General features: G+C 41.9%; 1 protein-coding gene across 1 annotated transcript; it reads left to right on the forward strand.

The window, feature by feature from the left end:
- The first annotated feature begins 1,400 nt into the window (after positions 1-1,400).
- Positions 1,401-6,650, forward strand: commd2 (COMM domain containing 2). The gene is made up of 6 exons (XM_079581004.1): positions 1,401-1,513; positions 3,216-3,293; positions 3,371-3,453; positions 5,989-6,063; positions 6,137-6,235; positions 6,418-6,650. Exons 1-6 carry the CDS (start codon positions 1,447-1,449, stop codon positions 6,619-6,621), a joined length of 606 nt encoding a protein of 201 aa, XP_079437130.1. The 5' UTR covers positions 1,401-1,446; the 3' UTR covers positions 6,622-6,650.
- The last annotated feature ends 6,054 nt before the right edge of the window (positions 6,651-12,704 follow it).

Genomic DNA, 12,704 nt, shown 5'->3' on the forward strand with positions numbered 1-12,704 from the left:
AATACAAAAAAATGTGAATAATTTGACGAAAAAGTGACAAAAAAGTCACAAAACTTTGACAAAAATGAGACGACTGCCCAACAAAAAAAGTGATGAAAAAAAATCTGATGTGAGGAAAAAGATCCATTTAGTTTTGTAGGTCTTTCAAACGAGGTGTTACACTGGCCTACAGGATTTGGGTAAAGCTGAACTGGAGAAAATGCTCTCGGTTCAGGCGGGAGTTAAGAGGTTAATAAACAGGATTTATGCACAGAAAAAGTATTTTGGGGGTAAATTTTGTCCCTCAGCGCCCCCTAACTAAAACATCTTCCCCCGGCTCTGGTGAGTAAACAGTTCTAGGCACAAGTTTTGGCACGTTGGTACTAATGAACACCTTATTCATATTACTACATTTCAGAGTAAGTATTTGTTATTTATAATTCACTACATTTTCAAACTGGATTAAAGTAAATGATATGTTTAATAGTGGTTTATATACATATTTTCATTGTAGCTGCAGAAAAGGAGTTTGGTTGTAGCTGTTTACGACATGCACCATAAAGAATGTCTCAGGGATGCAACTTTATTTTAGATATTTTATATATCTCTTTATATTTGATTTAAGACCTATTAATAACTAAAAGAGAAACGGGATGCAGATTATTATGCGCATTCCTTCCCAGTACTGATGAGAAATTAAAATGTATTTGTTTTGTAAATACATGTAGAGCAGGACTTGACGCAGCTGATAAAAAACATATTTTTTTCTACTGTCCAAATCAAACTTCCAAATTTAAAAATAGGTGAATTAAACATTACAGACAAAAAATGTGACAACAAATATCTAAATAAAGCTTTCAAAGAAAGCTTTATTTAGCTTTCTTTGGTTGGACCTTGAACAAAGAACAAGATCCAACCAAACTGTGGAAGAAATTTGCAATGCTGCGGAAATGTTTTTGAACCTGTAGCACATTGTCATTTATCTGAGAACAATGCCTTATTTTATTTTACTTTACTTTACTTTACTTTACTTGCCTTGCCTTGCCTTGCCTTGCCTTGCCTTGCCTTGCCTTGCCTTGCCTTGCCTTGCCTTGCCTTGCCTTGCCTTGCCTTGCCTTGCCTTGCCTTGCCTGTTTTTATTTGCTGTCTCCACGAGATTTTGTAATAAACGTTTAATTAAAAAAAAAAAGAAAAAAAAGAAAAGAAAAAGGACTTGAGGACAATGGACAATGTGCTTGCCCTGAAATCTTCGGGGGGAAATGACAGTAAGTGTTACAGACAGGAATGGACCCAGTGTTTACAGATCTGACCTGTAGGGGGCAGCGTTACGCGAGTCTTGCAGAGGAAGTGTTCGGTCACATGACCCCGGGATCACATGATTACACTCACAGACAGCCGGGGTTGGTGCCAGTGTGGACGGTGTGGAGGGGACCGATGCTCTGGGTTTAGAGGCGGCTGATCTGCGCCATGCTGCTGGTCCTGTCCGAGCAGCACAAGGGGCACCTCTCCTTCATGTCCTCCGTGGAGCCTGAAGGTAAAACTCTGAACCGACCCACTGCACTAGGCTTCTCCCTCTCAAGCTCAGTCAATGAATTCACTTTCTCAGCACGTTCTGTCCTTTTATCAAGCAGTAGCAGGAATCAGGCAGCCTATTTTAGTAGTTACTTGATGAAATTACACTTTTTGAAGGAGACAGGGATCACTCAAGTGCATACAGGACATATTGTGAAGTCATGTAGTGTTCTTTTTTTTTGTGATCAATTTTTTTTATAGAAGTGTTACATTGCATTGGCATTTTGCACTTTTTTGCACGTGTTACACTTTCATTTTTCCCCCACTTCTGTTTTATTTTATTTATTTGTTTTACTGTGTTGTTGTTTTTCTTGCTTTTTCACACCCTTTTAATCGTGTTTGTTTGTTTTTCTCGCTCTGTTTTGTCACTTTTTTGTCACTTTCTTTGCTGCATTTTCATCCTCCTTTTTGTCTCTACTTCTATTTTTCAAGAAGCTTTCAGATTTGGGAAAATGTGCTCGGTTCAGGTGGGGGTTAAGAGGTTAAAGCAATGCCATTCTGCCTCCAGTAAGTCTTTTAGCTCCTCCACACCCCTGACAGTCGGCCCATCCTGAAACCTCTACAACCTCACAATTGTGTTGGCCCACCAGAGAGTGACCTACTTTTGCGCTGCGTGTGGTTAATACTAATTCTCTTCCAGTCATTCTCAATGGTAAATATGGATGCAGTACACTTTTTGACCACGAGCGTCAAATTGGGGGCGCTGTTTCACCCCTTTCGCAAACACTGTTGTGTCTTGGTATTTATCAATCACAGAGTGTTGTAGCATCAACTTTCACAGTTTTCCAACTTTTATTGCAAAGGTTGTGACGTCAACAACAGCATATGTTAAAAAACTGACTTATAAAAGAACTGATGCTGAACTGACACTTTCAAAACAATCTAATGTGGCATTTTCTTTGAGTGAACGAATGAGGTAAAGTCACTGTAGGTGCTGTAGATACAGGTGATTTTTTTTTTTTTAACTAAATTGCTACAGTTCGTTTTAACCCCTTAACTCCCACCTGAACCGAGCACATTTTCTCCAGTTTGGCTTTACCCCAGTCCAAAAGCTTCTGGAAAAAAGGTGTGAAAATAGCGACAGAACTGAGACGAAAACAATGATGGAAATGTGACAAAAAAGTGAGAAAACATTGACAAAAAAGTGACAAAAAATTGATGAAAAAGTAGCAAAAATGTCACAAAAATGTTACAAGAAATTGACAAAAGAAATTACAAAAATGTGACAAAAAATGGATGAAAAAAATCACACAAATGTGACAAAAAATGACCCAAAAAAATGACAAAATGTGACAAAAAAAATTACAAAAATGTGATAAAAAATGGACAGAAAAGATCCTCTCGGTTCAGGCGGGAGTTAAGAGGTTAATATGGCATGTTATTTGCATAGATAGAATCAAATGCAAACGTAGGCAATTGAAAAAAAAAAGTAGATAAAAGTAAATGTAAAATAAGTAAAAGTAAAATAAAATAAAGTTACTTAATAATTTGCAGTTATGTGTTTTTCGTGCTTGACATCGCCGTGTTTGGCCCGCGACTCACAGGCACTTTTTCATTTTGGCCCTCGGAGATGAAAAGTTTGGGCCCCCCTGCTCTAGGCTCTTGATAAAGTTTTGATTTCGCTTGAATGAAGACTCACCTCTGTCCCCCGTGTCCCCCCCCAGTGGTGGCTGAGTTCGGTCGCATCGCTCTGGACTTCCTGAGACGCGGAACGAGCCCCAAGATCTACGAGGCTGCAGCGAGTGAGCTCCACCACACACACCAACACCACATGACCCTGAATATGACCAGCGCTAAGTGATTTCTGTGTGTGGTGCAGGGAAGCTGGGGGCCTCGGTGGAGCAGGTGCAGAGGGCCGTGGAGGGCCTCATGTTTCTAGTGCTGGAGAGCTGCAGACACACGGTCAGTCTGCCACACCCCATCTGGAACTACACTGTGAATCTGCATGATACGACCACAACAGTCTCACCCGCTTTTTTTCCCCATCAAATGGTTATGGGTCTGTGATTGACAAGACTGGGTCACCTTGCAGGTAAACGGCCCCCTCCCTCCCCCGCTCCCTCCTCGCTGCTGGAGGCGGGGCCAGGGCCGTGTGTGGGAGCGTTTCATTGGAGCGTTTGTGCTGCAGGGCGAGTGACAGATTTTACGCCTCCTCCAACAGTGGCACCACATTAAAGGAATAGGCCACCGTTTTTACATACTGAGATATGTTCTTACCTGAGCTTTGACGAGTTCTTCAGGACCTGTCTGATCTTCCCCCGTGCCTTCAGTCACGTAAACACAGCGCAGACGGCGTTAGCATTTAGCCTCTCCCTCTCTCCTCTATAGCTCCAAAACAGGTCAAGATAGAAGCTACCAAGCTCTTCCACGTGTTCCCGATTTAAATATGGTACGCACAGTAAAGTGAAGATTACTGCGCGGATTTCGAACTACTCCTGGTATTATTACGCCTTACAATATAGTTCCCCCTTTTATCCGCTTAGAAAATCCACATTGTTTAATTTTGTGTAATTATACTTTGTAGTGGAACACTTCACGTAACCATATTTAAATAGGGAAAACGTGGAAGAGCTTGGTAGCTTCTATCTTGACCTGTTTTGGAGCTATAGAGGAGAGAGGGAGAGGCTAAATGCTAACGCCGTCTGCGCTGTGTTTACGTGACTGAAGGCACGGGTGAAGACCAGACAGGTCCTAAAGAACTCGTCAAAGCTAAGGTAAGAACATATCTCAGTATGTAAAAACGGTGGCCTGTTCCTTTAAAAAATCAAATGCAGTACAGACGTTTCCCCTGTAGAGGCGCCACATTGGGCAGGAAGTTGATCTATTTACTTATTTGCACTACACTGCAAAAATTATGACCAGGATTTGTAGAAAACACTGTTGGACACTCATGTATACAGTTTGTCAGCAAAAAAAAAGTGGATTCCAGGGTGAGTTTTCCTTTAAGAAATTAAAAAGAAAGAATTTGGTGGCCGCTCCATTATAAAGCTAGCACATACTCGGTTACCCTCCGTCGTGCCTTTTTGAAGTCTCTTTTTAGCCGATTTGTTTGTTAAATGGTTTTGTCTTGGTGTCGTGTATAATATGCGTTTGTGCTTCTATAAAGATTGTAGTTTGGATTTTAAAATATTGTTGATTGGACCTGGTTGATGGAGTTGAGCGTGTCTTCAGAAGTAAGACTGGTTCAACACACAAACCTATTTAACCTCTGAAGAAATCCATTATAAAGCAGACCAGTGTTAATTTTGACAACATATTTTATTTTAGTTTTAGTCTTTTGACTAAAATGTAATTTGATTTTAGTCTAGTTTTAGTCAAAAAAAAAATATCTTCAATTTTAGTCTAGTTTTAGTCGACTAAAATTGCAAGTAAATTTAGTCGACTAAATTTAAGACTAATTTAGTCGACTTTGCATTGATAATATTCATTATAATCATATTTAATCTTGTTCCTCTGCTTCATGGAGCTGCTCCACATGAACAAAGCTCAGAGCTGATCCTTTGGCAGAGAATTTAAATGATCTGAGGCTCTTTCAGACGCTCAATAGAAGTTTGGATGATTTTAGTCTCTCCTTTCATTGTTATTTAGTCTTATTTTAGTCGACTAAAATATCTGGACATTTAAGTCACAGTTTTAGTCTCATGAACAACTTTTAATTTAGTTTTAGTCCAATTTTAGTCGTCAAAAATAACACTTTGACTAAAATTAAGACTAAATATTTTAGTCGACGAAATTAACACTGAAGCAGACCCACATTTTGACGCCACCCCCTGTAAATTTGCCTCTTTTATTCTCAAACCACCTTTTTCCCTTTTCTCTAGAATTTTCCATTCCATCTAAGGAAGACCTGCGGCCCTCTTGAGATTAGAGAAACAGCCAGGCTTTGTGAAAGTAAATGTGACCTAAAAACTCACCCCAGTCCAGAACAAAGGCTATGTTATAGAGGAAAATTATAAAATTGACTTTTCAGAGCTCTTTTGACCATTTTACAATATGTTCTCTCATCAAAATCAGACTTGAAGACCCATTTGCGTATCTTTGAGTAAGTTCTTACAATAGAAGCGCATGTCAGTTCCCAAAAAGCTCCTCTTGAGGTCCTTACGCATCAGCTGTTTTAGATCAATGTTGTATTTTAGACATTAATACCAAATACCTGCAAAAAGAATGATTTCCCCTCTTTCGCTAAACTAAACTATCTGGTGTAAACAAGAAAAGGTGCCTTGACAGCCTGGGTCCCTCCCTCCAGAGTTTATGCTTCTAGTTTGTGTATTGAACCAGTCTTTCTTCTGAAGACGAGAGCAAGAAGAAGCTTCAACTCCATCAACCAATTCTATTCAACAATCTTTGAAGCTCTTTTCTTGAATGGATCAGTCCTGGGCCACTGAAATCCTGCACAAACCACTCTAAACTCTTTACAAAACATCTCCGTGTGCACAGCTGTCCGAGACCGACTTCCTGGACTCCATTCTCGTGCTGGGCTTCAGCCAGGAGCTCAACAACACCCTGCTGCAGGTCAGTCCCATCATCACTCCCATCACATCATCCACAACTGTCCCTGCATAACCCCCCCCCCTGTCTCCCTCAGCTGTACCTGCAGCAGAGCGCTCAGGTGCGCCCCCTCCTGGCTCAGCTCGCCCCCACGCTGCCCAACTACCACAGTCTGGAGTGGAGGCTGGACGTCAACGTAAGAGTCTCCATCCTGGTTCCTATTCACCCGGTGGTTGGGGAACAATGACTTGCGCAGGATCAGTCAATTAATATTCTGTATTCTCTCTCTCTGACTTTGTTTTTCTTTTTCTCTCTTCCCCCTCTTCCCCTCTCTCTGCTTCTCTCTCTCCGTCCTCCTCCTCCTCTCTCCCTCTGCAGATGTCCAGTCGCGCTCTGAGGCAGCAGCTGTGCCCGGTCACGACGCTGTGCCTGTCGCTGAGCAGGGGGGGCACCGGCGGGTCCGAGCGCAGGCTGCTCCAGGCCCGGCCCGCCACCCTCCTGCACCTCCTCTCCGCCCTCGAGGGGGCGCTGGACACGCTGAAGAGCAGCCACACCCGGCGCATTCTCAGGAACATCAAATGAGGCCCTGGACTCTCGCCTCACGACTGAAATATGAACTAACACAACAGTCACGTGCTTTTGAGAACATGTTTGTGGGGGGTCTGATAGATACAGACGGCAACGAGTCATACAAGGGGGTGTGGCCTTTGGGAATCACTATTTTTAACCGTTTTCTGGTGGACTATAAACGTATGTATTCCACGATCAAGTCAAGCCAAAATTGGGTCTAATATGGATGTTTTTTCACTGCAAATCATCCAGTAGAAGCAACAACCGCCATTGCTACTGTTTGCGTATGTAGCGCTAAGCTAACTTAAGCTTCCTGGTTAGTGTTGAACTGTTGAACCACTTTGCTCCTCTCAACGTGCTTCTTTATTTAGTCGAAAAATGTGTTCATAATTCAGCGTTTTGTTAAAGTAATGGTGCAGAAAAGGGAGACATTTTTTCCCCCCCTTATTTGTTTTTCCCTCTGTGGCTGCTTCGAACTTGACCAGATATGAGCCATTCCAAAGATGCCGTCTGTATCTACAGAGTCTGCAGGTTTTATACAAAAGAATGTGCTAATTGAGACTGGATGCTTTGTTGTTTGTGGAGGACTTTGTACTACGTGAAACACTTGTAAGATTTGGAGGGATTTATTGGGCTTCTGTGCTTGTCTTTAAATTCAGCTCAATACATCAACCCACTCCTATTAGTGTGTTACAGGTAGAATTAACCAATCGCAGTAAAGTGTGAACTTAAAGATGGAAGTAAGTTAATTTCTATCACTATGATTTCTATGTAAAGCGCATTAAACTTTTCTAAACCCTTCTCAAACCTTTGGTGTAAAAAGACAATAATTAATACTGTCTACAGAGCACTATCAAATACTGGGATCTGTCATTGTTCAGGACTCCACGGTTTCAACCATAATAGCAGGCAGAGGTGGATGTGCCAAAAACATTTACTCAAGTGAGATTTTTACTCAAGGAGAAGTAAAAAGTAGTGGCCCAAATAATTACTGATTAGCCTCTCTTTCTTCAGTCTATCCCAGGGCAACTGGGCAGTACTTACCACCACAGGGTGTGGAGTGAATGAATACTGACAACAGCGTAGTGCTTTGAGAACTTGCGGCACAATACAAGTCTAAGCTACTATAATAACTTTTTTTTTTTGCATATTTCCATCACTACAGCTATATCTATATCCTAAATTTGATAGAATTTAGATTGAGAGATTAGACCTGTTCATCGTAGAATGCATTTGCAGATCTTGTAAAAAGTAATTCCTTTCATTGAGATTACAGATCCTATAGCCAAATATAACATAAAATTATTTTAGCAACGCTAATGTATTGACTTTTCATCATGAAACGAAGTAAACAGCCGCCTCTGTCAGACCCTCTTTCTATAACTCAGATTAAGATTAACATTCTGAATTTAAATAAACTAATTCACTTGGTTTTTTTTTGTGGAAGAGTAGGGTAAAACAGCAGAACGCCCTAATGGGAGAAGGTGAGCTCTCCATAGGTCTCTTCACACCAGACTCAGAATACTTTTTATTACCATTATTTGTAAACCGGTTCACAAACTAGGATTTTTTCTTGATGAGACGTGCAACATTAAACATAAAGCATTTTAGAGTTTAGATAAAAATGAGATTCATACTTTAAACTATAAGGCTTTAGGGGGCATGCATAAGAATATTAAAATAAACTAGAAATGCAATGGCTGCGCCATTGCGATTGACTGCGGAATAATTTGCATAAATTGCTTAATTTGCATAATCTAATTTGCATAAACTGGTAAAATGCATAAAATGTTCAAATTGCATGAATTGGTTATATGCGAAAATCCCTATTAAATTGCATTATAGTGCTTTAAAATGCATAAACTGTTTAAATTCCATAAAGTGGTTAATTTGCATAATCTATTTTGCATAAACTGGTAAAATGCATAAAATGTCATGTTGCATAAACTGTATAAACTGCATAAAGTGGTAAAATGCATGAATGGGTTAATTTGCATAAATTATGTAAATTGCATAAGCTCTTTAAAATTCATAAATCCTAAATGGCATAAACTCTTAAGTTGCATAAACGGTTCAAAATGCATAAAGTGGTTAATTTGCATAAATTGTTAATATTGCATAAACTTTTATATTCCATAAACTGGTCAAACTGTTGAAATGGCCTCAGTGCTTGATTGGCAGAAGCTGCACAAATGGCTGAAAGGCCTGGAGTCTCCCCATTGGCTGGATTCCCACATACACACCAATGCAAAAATTTCACACTCCTGTATAAAAAAACTGGAAATCTGCAGAAGGCCAATTTTTTCTCAAAACCCACAAGTTGCAGAAGCTGAACATGCACAAAGTGCAGAAATTGCATAAAATGCAGAAAAAAGTGCAGAAAAGCATGGATTTGCGGCAGCCCCATTATAAGTCAATGGGAAAAATCTCCGACATTTTGGCCGATTGCGGAAAAACCGTAAGTTGCAGAAGTCCCAAAAGTAATAGCACCCTTCTCCTCAACATGCGGAACATTTTGATGCATAACTTGCATAAATTGCACAAAGCATGAAGGTGCTGAAAGCTCTAGAAAATCGGGAAAAAGATGGAAGAGAAATAATAATAAAGAACATGAAAACCAATAATTGACTGCGGAAGAATTCCGCTTGCACACTACAGACCATTGAAATGATGCCATCCAAAGGTGTACTATGCACAAAAGCATTTTAGAGCTGCCAGTGTGGCCACATGGGTGTAATGTCAAATACTAACCACACGAGGGCAGTATTTCTTCAGATATAACAGCTTCCCTTTTTGCCAAGAAATTTGATACTTCTTATCCATCCATTCCTGTTTATTTCCACCATTTATCCAGGATTGATTTCTTCTTCTACAACTAAACGCGAGGCCGTGATTGGAGAACCATAAACCCGCCTCCTTGACAAAAAGCTGTTTGTGTGTGAGCGGCAGATTCTTCTCCGGGACCCGCAGCCTGGAGCCCGTGTCCGTTTGGTTCCATCTCCAGGCAAAAATGGCAGCTGACTCTGTAGATCCTGAAGAAGCCCTGGTGTTTGTGAACCACTGGACTTGCAAAAACAAGGACGTTGACCCTCTGTGTCTCACAACTACAGACTAACCTGTTCTGACCAGACCACTGAAATGTAATGGTGCAACTGAAAAAACAAACTCCTCTGTCTCTCATTGAGGAAAAATCGGGCCTATTTATAAAACTGATCTTGCAACAACTCCCCAATGCTTTCTAAATAAGCTATGAACAAAAAAGACAATACAAATCATCATTCTTATTTACTTACGTTTATTTGTCACTGCTCAAAGTGTTCTACAGGTGGCGCTGCAGAGTCAGGGGGACTCGGCTGCAGCGCCGTCTCACCTCTGCCGGAGCTCCTCTACGGGCAGGTCAGGGACATGTGACTTCCACAAGAAAGGAAGACAGTGGTGCAGATGGTCGAGCGGGTCGTCTTGTGACCGGAGGGTCGGCGGTTCCAATTCCGCAGATGCAAACCGTCATCGTGTCCTTGGGCAAGACACTTCCCCCTCCTTGCCTCCGGTGTCTGTGTACACTGGTGTATGAATGAGAGAGTGAATGGGTGAGTGGTTCCTTGATGTAAAGGTGCTGTATAAATGTGAGCATTTACCCTTTAGAGCGGGTGGTCTCGTGATCAGAAGGTGGGATTCCTGGCTCCTGAGCGTTGTGTCCTTGGGCATGTGGTCCACCTGGCCTCCAGTACCTGTGCACATCGGTGTATGAATGAGAGTGCCAACGTATGAGCGGCTCCTTCTTTATATATACACATATATAAATATACAATTTACCATTTATAAAGAGCAGCGGCCTCCTGAGAAATCACAGGTCACTCCTAGGTCGTGTCGGGTCAGGACGTCCTCTGCTGGTGCGGCGATCACTCCCAGTTGTTTCCCCTGTAAACAAACAAAACAAAAACACACACAACCCTACCGCCGAAAACTAACTATTCATCTCCAATATTAATGTATCATCATTAATGGAAGGCATTAGGGGAAGATTTCAGACGTTTTGGCCCATTTTAAATTAACTTTTATTATAATAAGCTGCTTCTCTGTCACACCTTTTAATATTGGTTTTGTTTCTTTTGACAAACCAAAATCAAGTGAAAAGAGACGAGTCAAATCCTTTTATTAAACATGTTAATACAGTTAATACAACACCAAACAAAAACATGAGAAACGGGGGAAGTAGGGAGTGTCCCACAAACTGCTGAGTTCATGGACAAACCCAAATCTCCTGGTTACAGTTTATTACAGTCAGCAAGTGTGAATGGACCGGCTCCAAACACACACTGACCTTACAGTACAGCAGTCAGTCATTCACCCACACACGCTCTCCACTCACACATCTACACTGGGGCAATGCGGGTCAAGTGTCTTGCCCAAGGACACAACGACAGTGTGCGCGGCCAGTATTAGAGATCGAACCACCAACCTTTGAATTAGAGGTCGAACTCTACCAGCTGAGCCACTGCTGCCCCAGGACAACGTTCAGTTTACAACACACACAGCTAAGTTTGACTGAAAATACAGAGAAGCAGTCGCACCAACAACCCTCTGGTTATGGGACGTCCTGTCTAACCTGCTCTGCCCCGAGTGGAAAAGGGCCGACACAGAGAGGAAACTTTGTTCACTCATTTTGTCTTAAAGTGCAACAGTTATGACTAAGAGTAGAATAAATAGAGTCATTTTTAAACTTTTACATTTAGAAAACTAGAAACACAGATACTTTAGAGCACACACATAATATTACTACTACTACTACTACTACAAGAAATATGTTTTTTGTCTTTTTGTTTTTAGAGCACACACATAATATTACTACTACTACTACTACTACTACAAGAAATATGTTTTTTGTCTTTTTGTTTTTAGAGCACACACATAATATTACTACTACTACTATTACCACAAGAAATTTTTTTTGTCTTTTTGTTTTTAGAGCACACAAAAATACGACTACAAGAAACATGTTTTTTGTCTTTTTGTCTTGAAAGCACACAAAAAACTACTACTACTATTACTACTACTGCTGCTGCTACTAATACTACTGCTACTGCTACTACTACGACGACTACTGCTACTACTACTACTTCTGCTGCTACTGCTACTACTACTGCTACTACTACTGCTACTACTACTGCTACTGCTACTGCTACTGCTACTACTACTGCTACTACTACTGCTACTGCTACTGCTACTGCTACTAGTACTGCTACTACTTCTGCTACTGCTACTACTACTGCTACTACTTCTGCTGCTACTGCTACTACTGCTACTACTACTGCTACTACTACTGCTACTACTACTGCTACTACTTCTGCTGCTACTGCTACTACTGCTACTACTACTGCTACTACTACTGCTACTACTACTGCTACTACTACTACTTCTACTACTACGACTACTACTACTACTATTACTGGTACTACATAAATGTATGTTTTTGTCTCTTAGTGTTTTAAGCACACGCAGAAACGACTAAGTTCAGGTCATCTACAGGTCAAAGGTCGCGGCGTGGACGGTGGTAAATGTCGCCATTACGGACTTTCCAGGTCCGGAATTCAGAGGCTAAAGTTCAGTCCGAGTCTGAATCCGGGTCCTGGAGCAGGTGAGGGTGGAGGAAGTAGCGGGTGAAGCCTCCGGGCGTCCCAGCTGAAGTGGAGGGGTCGTCGGAGTCGTCTTCAGAGGAGGAGAGGCGGGGGCGCTTGGCGTCGTCTTCCTCGTCTTCATCGTCTTCATCCCTGCTGCGCTTGGATCCGCTGAGGGGCAGGAAGTCCGGAGCAGGGCCTGAAGACAAATCCAGGACGGGACGGGAGGGTGCAGGGAGAGAGAGCGGAGGGGCCCGGAGCTCCTCTCCAGGAACGCGCTGGTCTTCCTCTTCCTCTTCCATCCTCTGCAGGGCGCTGAAGGCTGGAGACGGGCTCTCTGCTCGCTGCTGTGGGGCAGGGATCTGGGGAAGACCCACCGGCACCACAGCTTGAGCAGGAGGGGCCCGGAGCTCCAGTCCAGGAACGCGCTGGTCTTCATCTTCCTCTTCCTCGTCCTCTTCAAGACTTCCGTAGCCAGAG

This window comes from Gobius niger (genome assembly GCF_951799975.1).
Source record: "Gobius niger genome assembly, chromosome: 22".
In the NCBI taxonomy this organism is placed as follows: Eukaryota; Metazoa; Chordata; class Actinopteri; order Gobiiformes; family Gobiidae; genus Gobius; species Gobius niger.